This window comes from Carcharhinus amblyrhynchos, chromosome 5 (genome assembly GCF_965287045.1).
Source record: "Carcharhinus amblyrhynchos chromosome 5, sCarAmb.v2.hapA, whole genome shotgun sequence".
Classification (NCBI taxonomy): domain Eukaryota; kingdom Metazoa; phylum Chordata; class Chondrichthyes; order Carcharhiniformes; family Carcharhinidae; genus Carcharhinus; species Carcharhinus amblyrhynchos.
Window position 1 is genome coordinate 17,531,887 of NC_137328.1, and position 15,659 is coordinate 17,547,545.

Genomic DNA, 15,659 nt, shown 5'->3' on the forward strand with positions numbered 1-15,659 from the left:
CCATTCTCTGGATATTTTCCCAGGTGATTTTCCTGTGTGTTTTCTTCTCGAGCTTTTCAGCAGGTCAGATTGTTTCTTCGAATTTTTCAGCCGTCTTGTAGGATTTTCGTTTTTCTCAGCGTTTTTTGGTGAGGTTTTGAATTTTTCCATTTGCTGCTGCCATGCTGCAGGGTGTTGGATATTATTCAGTAGTCTTCGTGTTCTGAGGTAGGTTACTTACATGTATTTATTAACAACAAGAACATCTGTATACATAGTAAAGGGTTGGAGTTAAGAGCTGACTTCCTCCTTGATAGTGCACATGGTTCTGTCAAACACTAGGCTGACTCCAAGATGAGGGTCATGTGTTCTCTTACATCATTACGCGGACTGCACTGTGCCTTGTCCCACGGTAACCCTGTATGTGCAGCATGGTGACACAGTGGTGAGCACTGCTGCCTCACAGCACCAGGGGCTCAGGTACAATTCGTGACTTGGGTATCTGCACGTTCTCCCCGTGTCTGTGTGGGTTACCTCCAGGAGCTCCAGTTTCCTCCTGCAGTCCAAAAGACATGCCATACTAAATTCTCCCTCAGTGTACCCGAACAGGTGCTGGAGAATGCTGACTGCAGGATTTTCACAGTTAATTCATTGCAGTGTTACTGTAAGCCTACTTGTGGCACTAATATATAAACTTTAAATTTAAACTTACGCTACACTCAGAGTCAAAAATACGAACAGAGAGACAAGACAACTATGGTTTACCACAGTAAAGTTGTACATTATCTATGAGCTTGGAATTGTGCAGGCTAGATTGATTGGTCATGCTAAATTGCTGTTTTGTGTCAGCAGGGTACAGGGACAGGACCTGGATGAGATTGTTGTTCAGTACAGGCTCGACAGTCTGAATGGCCTCCTTCAGCACTGCAGGGATTCTATGATTCTCTGACAATGGGCCTTCCTGATCCTGTTGACAAATATACCCTAAGAAAGTATACTTGATTTATATATTGCAGTTTTTTGACTGCAGAACAAAAAAAAGTATTTTATTTCAATAAAAACATCAAATAACATTTATCTTATTACCTCTTCAAATGCTGCCCTTAATGGTAATAAATGGAAAGAAGAATTTTCAAGTGCAACTGAAATACTGACTGCTAATGAGCAGTGAGCTCCTTGTTGAATGAGTAAGACATGGCAGGGATTCTCCAAATCATCATTAGCTTTCTCAGCAGCATACTGCCACCCAGTCGCGCACTCTCAGGTAAATGAGCTACCCCAGGAAGCTGGATATGGTGACCAGCCCCACGTAATTCAAACTGACTTTGAACTAAGGCACTTGAAAGTCATGATGCAACATGAAATTGATAAGTCTACTGTTGCAGAATTGCTCGGAGTCTTTCTACCTTAGTGGTTGCACAGCTCTGATACAAATATAACACTACGTGAGAAAACTATCAATTACCATCCTGTCTTGTGTTTCAGCTGACTTCATAGGCCCTCAGCTACATACATTCACACTCCCGCTAAACAGAAGGATACAACGGACTATCCCCAATAAGAGAGTAGTGCAACAAAGACATTCACACACTACTTAAAGGAAAAGTGGTTCACGAAAGTGCTATGTAATGAAACAAAGAGGCATGTACAACATGCTCGCTGAGGATATTTACTGTGAACACTGGTCACCTCAAAAGCAATTCTCAACATAAATTGTAAAATATTACAGCTTCACGTGTCATTATTTTTGACAGCTATCACATTCAATCGATGTAAATACCCAAACAGAAAGAATTATACATTCATAGAATTGGGGAACAATGCAACCAATAGGAAGATTATAAATGAAGACAGTCACATTTTCAACAAAGAAGAAGAAAAATATTTAAAAGACACCCCTCCAGTCCGTTCTAATTGCAGCATTAATATAGATGCAGGGAGTAAAGGTGGTGGTCAGGGTTAGGGTTAGCTCAGAAAGCAGACCACAAGTGGTTCAGAATGAGGCCAACATTGTACGATTCGATCTTCTTTTTGCCAGAGTCAATGTGGGGCCAACTTCCCTCACCCTGTCCCATCAGAACATCAAAGCACGAGCCGCGGTTTGGTGACCAAATATTCAAGAATGCTACCCATAGCAGGATCCAATTTTTCCTCAAAGGATTCCAAGGGTTTTCCTTCTGCAACTCTATTTGGAAATTTATTCCATTTATCAGATCTGATTGTCTTGTGTGAAAGAATTGTCGTGGACATGTAGTGAAAGCATTCTCCAGGACAACAGGCTGGTTGGTAAATTATCAATCCGATTCACAATTGTGCGAACGCTGCATCAGTTGCACTAGAGTATTTTGGGATCTAGCTAATAAAACTGGTCACATTTGGGCAAACCGAGTATCATTACAGAACCTTTGAAGCTAACACGGTAGTTTAAGAAAACAGTTAATAAGTCATATGGGATCCTTAGTTTTACAAATCGCGACATGGGGGTAATTCTCTGGCCTCCCAGCCAAGTGTTTCTCAATGGTGGGAGGTGGCAAGCTGTTTACTGGCAGCAGGATTCTCTGGTCCTGCCACCGTCACTGGGATTTCCCATTGATGTCACTGCTGGTCGCTGTGAAACCCACGGGAAGGGGTGCGTTGCCAGCGGGACCAGAAGATCCCGGTGGCGTGAACCAGCTGGAAAATTCCTCCCTCAGTTACTGTGGTCTCGTTGGTGGTGAGCAGGGATTGTAGTTAGGTAGAACAATGGTCTACTGCATCCCCACTACCTTCCATCCTCTGCCAGATTTGTATTCTAGGCAGGATGGTCCATGGTCGAACCTATTGGTCTGCTGCCTATTGAGGCCCTTAAGTGCTAACCACTGTGCTACCCTGCCGCCCTGGGGCATCCTAATCCTGGGATGCCTGTCAGTCCGACAGCAGCAACGGCCACTCCTGTGGCGCTGCTGAGTACAAAAATGGTCAATCATTGATTGGCTAGCCTCTCTTCATAGGTGGGACTTTTTCCCTCTGGGATCTTAATTCTAGAGGAAGGTCTGCCAATGGCCTCGCCACTGGCAGTGCACCTGCCTAACTGGTTCGAGACTTAGCGGGCGGATCAGCAAATCTTCCCAAAAAGAGGGTCTCTCACCAGTCCTCCAGCCAGCAGCGAGACTCCCAATACCACAGCAGAATTCCACCCGTAGACTGCAAAAGACGTTAAACTATACCAACATAAAGTACTGGTCAGCCAGCAGGAGTGCTGTATCCAATTTGGGGCACCACACTTCAGCTAAGATATGAAATGGTTGGAAGGGGAAATAGTTTCAGGTTCAGGCTGGCAGAGCTGAAATTTTTCACGTTAGAGCAAAGAAGGCCAAGAGATTTGCTTGAGGTGTTAAACATCATGATGGATTCAGATAGAGTGAATAGAGAGATTGTTACCAATGGCTAAATCACTGGTAACAAGACAGCACAAGTTTAAAATGACTGGCAAAATAGCCAGACACTGTGTGAAGAAAGCTGTTCTTGTTCAATGAGTGGTTAGAATATGGAATGCACTATCTGACAAATTAGAATATGCACTTTCAATAGTACTGTCAATAGAGAACTGGATAAATTCTGAAGGAGAAAGAAATTGCAGAGGCAAGGCAAAACAATGGGATAAAAGCACTAATTTGATTACTCTTTGAAAGAGCCAGTCTAGAATTGGAGGGTTAAATGGCATCCTCCTGTGCAGCACTATTTTATGATCCTATGAATGCAACAACAGTCTTTTCTTTAAAACAGAAAATAGAAGCAACTTGAAGATGACCTTGTGAAATATGAGGGGGGAAAGGAGGGAGGAAATAATTAAGTAGCACAGAGAGGTAGGAATAGTCTCACGTAGAGCTACAGAGCAATGACAGAAAGAGAGGCAGATTATTGCAACGTGCCCAAGAGGCACAGGGTGAGCAACATTAAATAAGTGAATTAAATGAAGTTTATGACATCAATTACAGGAAATAACATGAGAAGAGTAGAGCATGCAGCTAATTCAACATAACCATCAGTACAATATGAGGTAATGATGCACAAACATAGGGCAGTAATGCAGACCACCAGCTGGAGAACCGGCAAGAGCCCACATTGCCCCTGTTCAGGAAGGTCCATTGTATTAAATGCTAATTAGATATTTAGCTGGGCAGCAGACAACCTCTCCTGAGATCAAGGACCCTGTGGAAATCCCAGCCCCAGCCCCAGCCCCAGCCCCCCCGCCCCCCCGAGCATGACGGCCAACCTGAGGCCAACAACTCTTCAGGTGGCTAAAGGAATCAAGCAGTTTGGAGAGAAAGTGGGAATGGGATACCAAAAATGCATGATCAACCAATATCATATTGAATGGTAGTGCAAGCTCAAAGGGCTGAATGGCCTACTCCTGCACCCATTATCTATGTTTCATTAATTGGCATCATCAATGGAGAGGCACTTCTAGCTGCTGGAACTACAGCCACTCAAGGACTAATGTCGCGGTGGATCCAGGCACTGTAGTGATGGGTGGTGGAACAAAACAGATGGTTTGGCAGCAAGGTGGGGGAGGGAAGAGATATGGTGGCTCTGAGCAGACTCCCCTGCCTTCCCAATGGCAGATCGTTCCATCAGGCACTAATGCCTGTTAACAAACTTTGGGGGTATTGGGGCGGGGGGGGGGGGGGGGGGCGGTGGGCAGGTCATCACCCGCCACCCTCTCATCCGATTAAACGCACTCCCTGCCACCAAACTCTGGATGAGGAAGTGAATTAAATTCTGCCTGAAGTTAGGATGAAAAGCCAAAATTATAGAATGTGAAATGAGGGAAGTTTTCGCAAATTTGTACAAAGCACTGTTTGAAATTCAGGGGGATTATTGTACCCAATTCCGGTTATGGTACTACAGAGAAGACACTGGAGACAGTATATAAGTAATTAAATTGTCTTCTTAGATTTGGCATCTGAGTTACAAGCAAAGTCTACAGAAACTGAGGATATTTACACTGAGAAGAGGAGGAGAGAATCTATTTAGATATTTAAGTTTCTGAAGGGCATAGATAAATTGAACGCTAATAATATGCTTGACATGTCATTAATTCTACCACAAACTCAAGGTCAAAAGGGAAGAAGTGAACATGAAGGTGGGGATTTTCAGCTCCTGTTTTCAATGGGCAGGGCTCAGGTGAGCCAGAGTGCAACTTAGACCAGTCATATTTTCTGCTGCAGTTGTCTCTGCCCCATCAATGTCAAATGGGAATCCTGACTATCAGTGTCTGATTATCAGGCCTTTATGCCTGATATTTCCCTTCCTACCCCGCTCCTGTTACATCATCCATTGCTGAATCACACACAGAACATTTTGGCAATTACCTTGTCTTCTAAAACACCATTCCAGTAACATCATATCAAGAACATTGTTTTTTTTTGATCGTTACTCTTGCAACAAAGAGTTGGTGAAGCGACACCATTGCATCTGGGTGAAGAATGTTCAAACTGAAGCGCAATGAACAGTGAACTGAATTTTGTTTTAGAAACACTGAAACTAGAAGCAGGAGTAAGCCATTTGGCCCTTCCAGCCTACTCTGTCGTTCATTATGATCATGGCTGATCATTAAATTCAATATCCTAATCCCCACTTCCCCCCATATCCCTTGACCCCTTTAGCCCCAAATACAACATCTAATTTCTTCTTGAAATTACACAACGTTTTGGCCTCAACTACTTTCTGTGGTAGTGAATTCCACAGATTCACCACTCTCTTGGTGAAGATATTTCTCCTCACCTCAGTCTTAAGAGGTTACTCCTGCTCCTCAAACTACGACCCCTGCTGCTGGACTCCCCCACCATTGGAAACATTCTTTCTCAATCTACCCTGTCTAATCCTATTAGGCTCTTTGAAGTTTCCATGAGATCCCTTCTCACTCTTCTAAACTCCAACGAATACAATCTTAACCGATTTAATCTCTCATATTTTGTATTTGATTGATGGGTTCAATTGAGCACACAGTGGGATTGGAATAGCACATTGGAGACTCACCAATAGCTGGAATTCGTATAGATGTATCAGTTTCTATCTTAATTAGATTCCACTCGAACTGTTGTTTTATCTTATGTGTTTACCACTGGTATCCAAAATACTTCATGATACTGGGAATATTCTTTGAAACTGAGTAAGTTTCATTATGGCCAGGCTCAAGCCATCAATGCATCATGCCATCAATGCTTGATACACACAACAACTGCAGCCAACAACTTCTGCTAAGTCTGCATGAGTTGAACTTTTGCACACTGGTTTAAATTAAACTCGCTCCCAACTGATTCCTGTTAATGCCAAAGCTGCCCAATGAATTTACTTCAATTTCCCAGAGTCATTGCCACTATGCTACGTAGTCGGAGGTATACATGCCTATGGTAATATTCAGTTCAATTATTAAACCCACAGCATCAGCATTAGCTGAAAATTGGTAACAATCTCCCTTCCTCCGTAACAGACATCAAGATGCTTAACAGACATATTGTTAAGAGAAAATGGAAACTGCCTTTTTGACTGCTATTAGCACATGGTGGACCCTTGCCTTGAGAGTTACCAAGGGCACTCAATCACATTCAGCTCATTTGAAATAAATGAAGTCAGCAAAAGTGAGCAAAACATCTGCCAAAATTAAATAAGACACATCAGAATTATCATCTGCATTAACTCTGCATAAATGTGAGCAGACATGCATTGACTTAAGTATGAACAGACCCAAATGGTTTTTGGCCAAAATGACAATAAATGTAGATGGCATTGCAGCACAATTTCAGGGAAAGGCCAAATTATAACATCACGGCCGATAAAAGATCCAACAACACAGCAGCTGAGGCAAGGGTGAAAACTAAGTAATACAATTAAGAGAGAAGGATGAAAAGTGGCAGTGCAATTAAAAGAGACCAAATACTGTGCTTTGGAGAGATGGAGCCTGAAGACTGATCATAAAATTGAGGAAAGGAAGAGTGATGAATTATATAAGCAAGGACCAGTAGATTAACTGTACAACTGAGCGACAAAGTATAAGATTGTATAGTTGAGGGAGGGAACAGAGACTGACTAGCTTGAGGGCGTGAACAGGAAATTGAGTGCACAGCAGATAGAGTGAAAAGACTATCAGAGCAACTTTTGCATTAATGATCTGTTTTTGTTCTTACAGTTTTTAAAGACAGTGCATCATGGAATAACAGACTTCTACGTGGTCACGAACATCCTGTTAATTCCAATCACAGCAAGATCTGTACAATAGCAGTGGACTGGATTTAACAACGCATAATGCACTCGGTAGATTCCAGAACTCTCTGGTTTTTTGTCCTGGCATCATTTCATCAACAAGTGGTAACAGAAATGTCTCAAATAAATCCACTTCTGATAGGGTGTTTCCATGTGGCACACCTTCATTGACAGCTGAGGAGGTCAATCCTTGAGATGCAGGTTTTACAAGTGTGGCACGTGAAGCTACATTGTGTCATTGTGGGCGATTACTTTCAGCGATGGTTTCTGTTGCAAAGCCAGTATAGTCCATGGTCATCATGGTATTGTGGTCAACCCGCAATAGGAGGTGTCACCATTTTCCTCTGTCAGCAGCTAGTGGCTACCTGGTGCGATCATCAATGTCAAAGAAGACCTACTTGATTGTCTGGTTCTACCTCAGCATGGGTAGAAAGTTACTGAGAATGTGGTCATCTTTCATTCTGCTTGAGGCCATTCTGTTTGATGAGGACTTAAAAACATGAATGCACTTTGAGAGAACTGCCACATTTATGATTTTGTCCAGTCAGAATATATCCAGAATGCACCACAGTAAAGATGGAAATTGTTGAGCTTCTTTCCTTGATCTTCAAACTTATGAAGAGGCCTGATAGAGTGTACTCGGACGAAAAGTTTCCACTTGTTAAGAAGTCCAAAACCAGAGTCAATAAGTGCAAGTTAGTCACTAATCATTCCCATAGGAATAGCTACTTTAACCAAAGAGTGGTTACAACATGGAACTACATGGAATCAATGAGGTGAACAGCATCAAGTACATGAGGAAGAAAGGAAAAGATGGATATTCAGATAGGGTTTGATGAAGCAAGGTATGAGGAGAACATATTTGGAGTTTAATTATATGCTAATGGTGGCATTAATTATGGTTTCACTTGCGCATAAAGACACACTCTGGGCCTCCACTTTTGTGGAACACTTCCAAGCTCCATGTCCTTGGAGCAAGTGGCCTGGAAGGTCACATTTTCATTCCAGGGTGGTGGGGCTCCATGGGAGTTTGGCTAAGTGACTGGAATGAGTGGGTGGGATACAGGGTGCTAAGGCTGGCCAGTCAGAACGCAAATGTATCAAAATTTTTTTGAAAAATAGGAAAACATAAAACAGCCTTCCAGCCCTCACCCCTCATGCCAGCACAACCCCACGCTCCCATGCCCTATCAACGCGAACCCATGATACCTCATGTCCCCACCCACCTCCGAGCTACTCACAGCCTCCATGCCTCTGCCCACTCATACCCATGCTGACCTATGCTTTCTGCCCACCTCCATGGCCCCTTATAGATCTGTGCCAACTTAGCACCAACCCATTCCTACACCCAGCACACTTTGTCCATACACCAACCATGCCAACTCACCCAGTATCCACCATGGGCAGATCTTAGAACCCATGATAAGAAGTGGCTATTGCAGACTCCATTTAAAACAAATACTCTCATTCACACAAAAAAATTACTACATTTATTTTCCTTCAGCTACATTATCTTTTATAACACACATTTCATTTATTTGCATAATCCCTTATAAAAATACAAGCATTTGAATTCATAGCCCTACTTCGAAAACCATAACCACTTGGAAACGTCAATCAAACTGTGAAATAGCAGGCACCGTACATTGATAATGGACATTTTGAAATCAGTCATGTGGCACTAATCCAGCAATGATAACCCTAAGGCTTAGGGAGCAGACAAAGTATCATGTTTTAACACTCCAGACAGTTTGTTTTTCAAAGTGTTAAAGGACAGTGTTTTAAATGCCTTGACAGCATGTCTTGGCACTTTGGAATTGTTTTCGACAGTTTCATTGAACTTCACAGTTTTAATGAGTTTATGCACATCCAAGCCTGCTTTTAGAAATCCCAAAAGTCACCCTGCCTCTCCCAAAAAGCACTAACCTTCACCCAAAGGTATCCCACATCCTATCAGGTACCTTAACTCTTCAAAAGGCTATCCTGGCTAATACACAAAGCTCAGAGCTGCTCCTACCAGGTCCACTCTGCACAAGGCAGTTGCCCTGTGTGACGTACAGACATAAATCGCAACCCGGGCCCATTGCTGTCCCAACAAAAATGGCAGGTGCCATGTACAGGCAGGACAGTGATTAGCACTGCTGCCTTACCGTGCAAGGAGCTAGGGTTCAATTCTGGCCTTGGGCAGCTATCTGGGTGGAGTTTGCACATTTTCCCTGTGTTTGCATGGATTTCCTCTGGGTACTCCAGTTTCCTCCCACAATCCAAAAGACATGTTGGTTAGGTGGATAGGCCATGGTAAAATTGCCCCTTAAGTGTCCCAAAGTTATAAGTTGGATGGATTAGCCATGCTAAATGTGTGGGGTTACGGGGATAGGGTAGAGAAGAGGACCTGGGTGAGATGCTCTGTCAGAGAGCTGGTGTGCACTCAATGTGTTGAATGGCATCCTTGTGCACTGTCGGGATTCTATGATGCTGTACAGGGATTGGGGTGGGGTGGGGGGGCTGGGTGGGTGGTGGGGGGGGCGGGTGTAAGTTTCCATTGCAAAAATCCAGGGTTTTACTGAAACTGTGCTATGATAGAGCTAGGAGGTCTATGCTTGTAATGTATAACTTTCTAAAGAAATGTAAGATCGATTAAACATTGGCTGCAGTGTCATCATCTATCATCTGGCTTTCGATGTCAGTATAATAATCCAAACTAACCCTCTGCCTATATAAGCAAAATAGTGCAGATGCTGGAAATCTGAAATAAATAAAAACAAAAAATGCTGGAAAAGCTCAGCAAAGTTGGAAGCATCTGTGAAAAGAGAATCAGAATTACTGTTTCAAGTCTTGTCCCCCTCCTGTCCCCCATTGGGCCATCTATTATTTGTTCTTAAGTTTTGCTTCACTGAGCATTGACCATTGCTCTCCTATTAACACGTCCTGGCATTATTCTACTGTTGGCACCTTTCCTTCACATTGCCATTAATGCTTCCTGTCTTGTGCCTTACACATCTTTGTTGTAATCTCTTCCAGCTCCCATCTATCATTCAACTTCTTTTCTGCTCAACACCCTTTCCAACAGTCCAAAATCCATCACATTTCTCCCTCTCTTTAATTCTGAAGGAGTCATGCAGACTGAAAACTCTGTTGCTCTCTTCACAGTTGCTGTCAGTCTTGCTGAGTTTTGCCAGCATTTGCTGTTTTTAATCCTCTGCCCTGTTCTTTCCCTATAACTCCATGTCTGCCTCAGCTTCACGTTTATCTAACATGCTACAGCAAAGGCTTAACTCAAAGGTTTATATCAACATTTGTGTAAACAAAATGCAAATCATGGCATATTGCTAGAGAATACAACAGAATAATCAAACAATCTACAAATGCATTGATCAGTGTGTCAATGTGTTAATTTGTTTTTGATGTATTCATGTGTCATTAAGTTGAAAATCAATCAGTTTGCAGATTTTTATGTTAAATTCTAGACATAGATGAATTTATACCTCTTATTTAGGGACAAATTATTGCTTCAGCTGACATGATAATTTGTGGTTTGGCTTCTTCTCAAATTATGCCGATTTCTATTCAACAATGCACAGCATGACAATGTTTAAGAAATAATTCTCAGGTTTCAGGAAGAAATTTTCCTTTTACATAAATAATTGCAATAAAGGCACGGTGGTCAGATGTGCAAGATTACTGAAATAGTAATCTCACACATCTTCCACCGGCATTTAAAAATCTTCAGGTTAGCTCCTTACTTCAGAGTAGAAAGAATATTATTCTGTAATAATCTGCCAACTAACCAAAATCACATCCTTGTAAATCACTCCTTTCAAAGCTTTGCATTCCCTCAATTTTATTAGGTCATTGGCTCTGGAGAAAAACATACAATCTCTTTTAATTCACCAAAGAGGATTTGCAAGTGTGTCCCAATTTCAGAATTAGAACCAGCTTTAAAAAGTTGATGCAACATTTATTTATTGCCCAATTCAACTGATTTTGTTCTTCTAAGATTTTTTTCCCCCTTGTACAAATGATCATTCTTAAATAATCATTACTCTGAAACTAGTGCTTGAAAAGGAACACTTTGGACCAGAAACACTTTTGTCTCGTAATATAAAGACTACACCTGCCTATCCGTGACATTCAAATGACCAATACCACTGAATGACATCATTCAGTAACGTTACTGCAAAGCCTCAGCACTGCCGAGCATGCATGCAATTGACAGCACAACATGAAGAATAAATGGTTTTTCAATAGCCTCATTTTAAACAGGTACAGAATTACTGCAGCTACCCAATAATGTGTAAATTCAGCTGCAGAAGCAAATGTACTGTACTGTGACATCAATCCCTCAGTATATGAAGAGAAAATATCACATCCGATATATTAATTTCAGATGACAGGAGGCCAAGTGCTCAAAATTCTTCTCTCCCTTTCGGTCACCCTCCCTTTTCTATCCTGAAACAAACAGCTTGCCGTGCATTGTTGGACACGTTGGGGTGTATTTTCATCAACAAATGGACGCAACAAAAATACATTCATGCTCAGTGACCCTTCACAGAACAGCATTCCCTTCTCACGGTTGTAATGTAATGATGTCATCAATTGACCTCTATTTGAGCCCAACACATACTGGATTCTTTCCTGGTACATAGTGAGCGACAGCAGATTTTAAACTGCAATATTTCTGAATAGATATCTTTAATATCAATGTTAAGCAGCAAAGTATATTGTCAAGTAATCATTTCCATTTATTTGAATTTACTTTTTTACCCCTATTCTTTTCCCCCTATTGTTAAAAGTGTTTTTTGGCAAAAGTGAAATATATTGAAGGTCTAAGCAAGGCTTAAAGCAAAGAAACGCTCAAGTTTGAAATTAGCACTGGCCTATTATACCGAGACCAGTAGATTTGGCAGAATCTCTGGCAGTGAGAGTACAGATGGCTCAACAGAGCAGTGAACGCATCGCAATGCAAGTGGCATATGGTTTACTGTACTCTGCTCCCACACAGAGAAGGCTTCTTGCTTTTTTGCTAACTATTCCTAACAAATGGCAAGTCTGTCTTCATTTCATGTTATATTGGTGGGTGGTGTCTACTGCTGTTGCTGCTGTCTTGTGGTTCTGAATTCTGCAAGTTCATCTTCATTTCATTATAATCAGAGGGTAAAGAGCAAAGCTGTTGAGCTACAGGAACCTACTGTTTACTCAAGAGCCAATGTCACTGCGTGGAGTCAGGACCATCATGCAATACGTGAATGTTAATCAGCCGTTTCTCACATTACCAACAGAACAAAAGGACAAGGGAGGACAAAAACCTAGCTTGATAAATGTACTCGTATTGTATTTAAGAACCCAAAGTTCAAAATCACTTCCAAATTAGAGCAGAACCAGTCTTTCTCATCCTTAGATTTTTTTGTCAACCTGGGTATCATTCTAAAAGAAGAATTCAGCACAAAGCAAGATTTCTGATGGAAATATATAAAAATGTGTCACTCTTTTATAGACTTGCAAGGACTCTGGTTCTCAGAATGAACGAAAGCATGCTGTGTCACACTGGGTTTGTTGCACTTGCTAATAATTGCCAAGGTGACGTGTGAAATTTACGCCAATATCCGTGCTTCTGTCAGCTTTGTAGCACATTACATTATTGGGTATTGTACTGTCCTGTTCAGGATGTTGCAATAGTTTCTTGCACACAGTAGATCCTGAAAGCATGTGAGCTTATGATGAGAAACAATGAAAACCTACACAGCAGTCAGATATCTGATGCAGGCTCCATTTCCAACTGTGCGAAGGAAAAAAAATGGCAGCCAGATCTAAAGATAGGTTCATACGTCCCTGTAGACCTTCTGTTACAGACCTTCGGATAAGTTTAATGAGTATGTGCAGGAGCTTGGACAGGGGGAGGGAGAGGAAGATAATAAGACACTCTGCAAAATGAGGTAAATCTAATGGTAGAATTGGACTTACCCTCAGCATTAACACGTAGTAGGAAGCATAGGAACACCACCAGAGGCCTGATTTTATGCATCATCCGACAGCTTGGCACCAGCAGCCTTTGGCAGCCTCGTTCTCACTGTCTTACAAGCTGCTGCAAGTAAGTGCAGTCTGAAAGTAGAGATGCTGTGTGTTCAGAACCTGCAAAAACACAGAGAGACAAAAACAAATTTAGAAACTCTGCAAAATCCTTTCACCTTTCGAGATCATTTGTCTGCTTTGTAAATGAGTGCAAATACAACAACCAGCACTGCCCAAGCTGAAACAGAACAGATCAAAAAGGACATTATACCATGTAAATCACCATCCCACTGGAGGAGCCTCTGTAGTTTACAGGCAGACATCTTGTAAAGTGAAGCCAAAACAGCATAAAAAGAAAATCCTAATCAGTTCTTCAAATTTCTCATCCTTAGCCCAGTCTCCATGTTGATGTATCTGTGGAATTCTCCAATCCAAACAGACGAGTAGGCAGGTACCCAATACGCAATGAATGGGCGCAAGAACTCTTCCTCCTCCCCCTCTCTCCTCTACCATCATAACAGAACAATAAATGACAAGTGAAGTCCACTCCTGTCACTCTCAATCCACATCCTAAACAGCAATCCTCAACAGCCAGATGCTTCTTAACATTCCCAGGTCTGTTGCAGTGTCGGTTATGGAGAAAAGCGCATACAAAAGGGAGGAGACTTTTGAGTGAAGTGTGCAATAGGCACTGATGGGGGTCCTGAATTGGTGCCAGCATCCCCCACGTAGTAAGCAGAGTGTTGCTTCTGTTATTGATGTACTAAAATCATGTCTCAAAATTAATGTTGAACGCATTTTACGATGACATGTCATCTCCAATACACAAATACATTTTTCATATTCAATTTTCAAGATGCTGCTCCAAAGATTCAGCAGCATGACGGCGCTTTGCTTAAATAACGGGACAAAACGCGAGGCAGAAATCACAGTTGACATTGCACTAACAACAGAGACACTATATCACAGCAAATGTGCCAGCCTGCTGTCACTGACCCATCACCCCTCTGAAGTAGATTGGTAATAAAATGTTTTCAAGTGAATCATTATATAATTATCGCTGATCAGATCACTTTTGCAGTGACAGCAACTTTTCCTTTAACTGTGTAAAGGCAAAGGGACATTTTAGTCAAGTTGCACAGTTGGGAAGTGTCTTCCTCATTTGCAAGCAGCTTCTTTTCTTTAAAGCAACTGCAATTGTTGTATTGCGATGAGTAAAGGCTCAGAGGCAACACAGAAATTATAGAACAAGGAAAGATGAGAGAAACAATTGGAGAGAAAGATTGAACTAACTAGCACCTCTTTAAGCTCAAAGGCACATTTACCAAGACTGCTGCAGTTCAGTCTCAAATAACACATTTCCCTCACATTCCTTTCCAAACATCCAAGTTGTAACTAAGTACCTACTAATGCAGTTAGTCATAGCAAGTTAACTTAACAATCTGGACAGTTAAGATAAACTGTCAGGGCAGGTAGTGGAAGCAGATACAATGGTGACTTTTAAGGGGCATCTTGACAAATTCGTGAATAGGATGAGAATAGAGGGATGTGGTCCGTGGAAGGGTAGGGGGTTTCAGTTCAGATGAGCAGCATGGTCAGTGTAGGCTTACAGGGCCAAAGGGCCTGTTCCTGCGCTGTAATTTCCTTTGTTCTTTGACAAGGTCATTCTTGCAGTGGATTATCAATTTAGAAACATCCAGATTTTCACAATTTTTGGAGGATTTCTGTGAAAAAACATCATGACCCCAGTGAAGAAGAGTCATCCAGACCAGAGGCATCAACTCTATTGCTCTCTCCAAATGCTGCCAGACCTTCTCAATTTATCCAGCATTTTCAATTTTTATTTCAGATCACCATCATCTGGAGTTTTTGCTTTTATTTTGTTATTGTTATGGACCCGATTTCAACTGGGGCCAGGTTTTGGTGGACAAACATAGAAACTTAGGCCATTTGGCCCTTCGCGCCTGCTTTGCCATTCATCTTGATCATAGCTGATCATCGAATTCAATATCCTGATCCCCCTTGCCCCCATATCCCTTGATCCCTTTAACCTCAAGAGCTGTATCTAATTTCTTCTTGAAATCAGACAACATTTTGGCCTCAACGACATTCTGTGGTAGTGAATTCCATGCATTCACCACCCTCTGGGTGAAGAAATTTCTCCTCACCTCAGTCCTAAAAGGTTTACCCCTTATCCTTAAAATGTGACCCCTGGTTCTGGACTTGCTCACCGTCAAGAACATTCTTTCTCAATCTACCCTGTTTAAAACTGTCAGAATTTTGTACGTTTCTATAAGATCCCCTCTCTTCTAAACTCCAGTGAACATAAGGCCAACCAATTTCATCTCTCCTCATGTGCCAGACCTGCCATCCCAGGAAACATCTGGTAAACATTCGTTGCACTCCCTCTATAGCAAGGACATCCT

At 41.9% G+C, this 15,659-nt stretch overlaps 1 protein-coding gene across 15 annotated transcripts in view; it reads right to left on the bottom strand.

The window, feature by feature from the left end:
- Positions 1-15,659, bottom strand: part of LOC145342912 (receptor-type tyrosine-protein phosphatase delta) — a 563,551-nt gene that overhangs the window by 422,916 nt on the left and 124,976 nt on the right. For all 15 annotated transcript variants that reach the window (XM_080188513.1, XM_080188506.1, XM_080188504.1 and 12 more), the window contains exon 2: positions 13,186-13,353. In XM_080188513.1, the coding sequence (XP_080044639.1) occupies positions 13,186-13,249 (64 nt within the window). In that variant the 5' untranslated portion in view covers positions 13,250-13,353. The remainder of the gene's footprint in view (positions 1-13,185; positions 13,354-15,659) is intronic.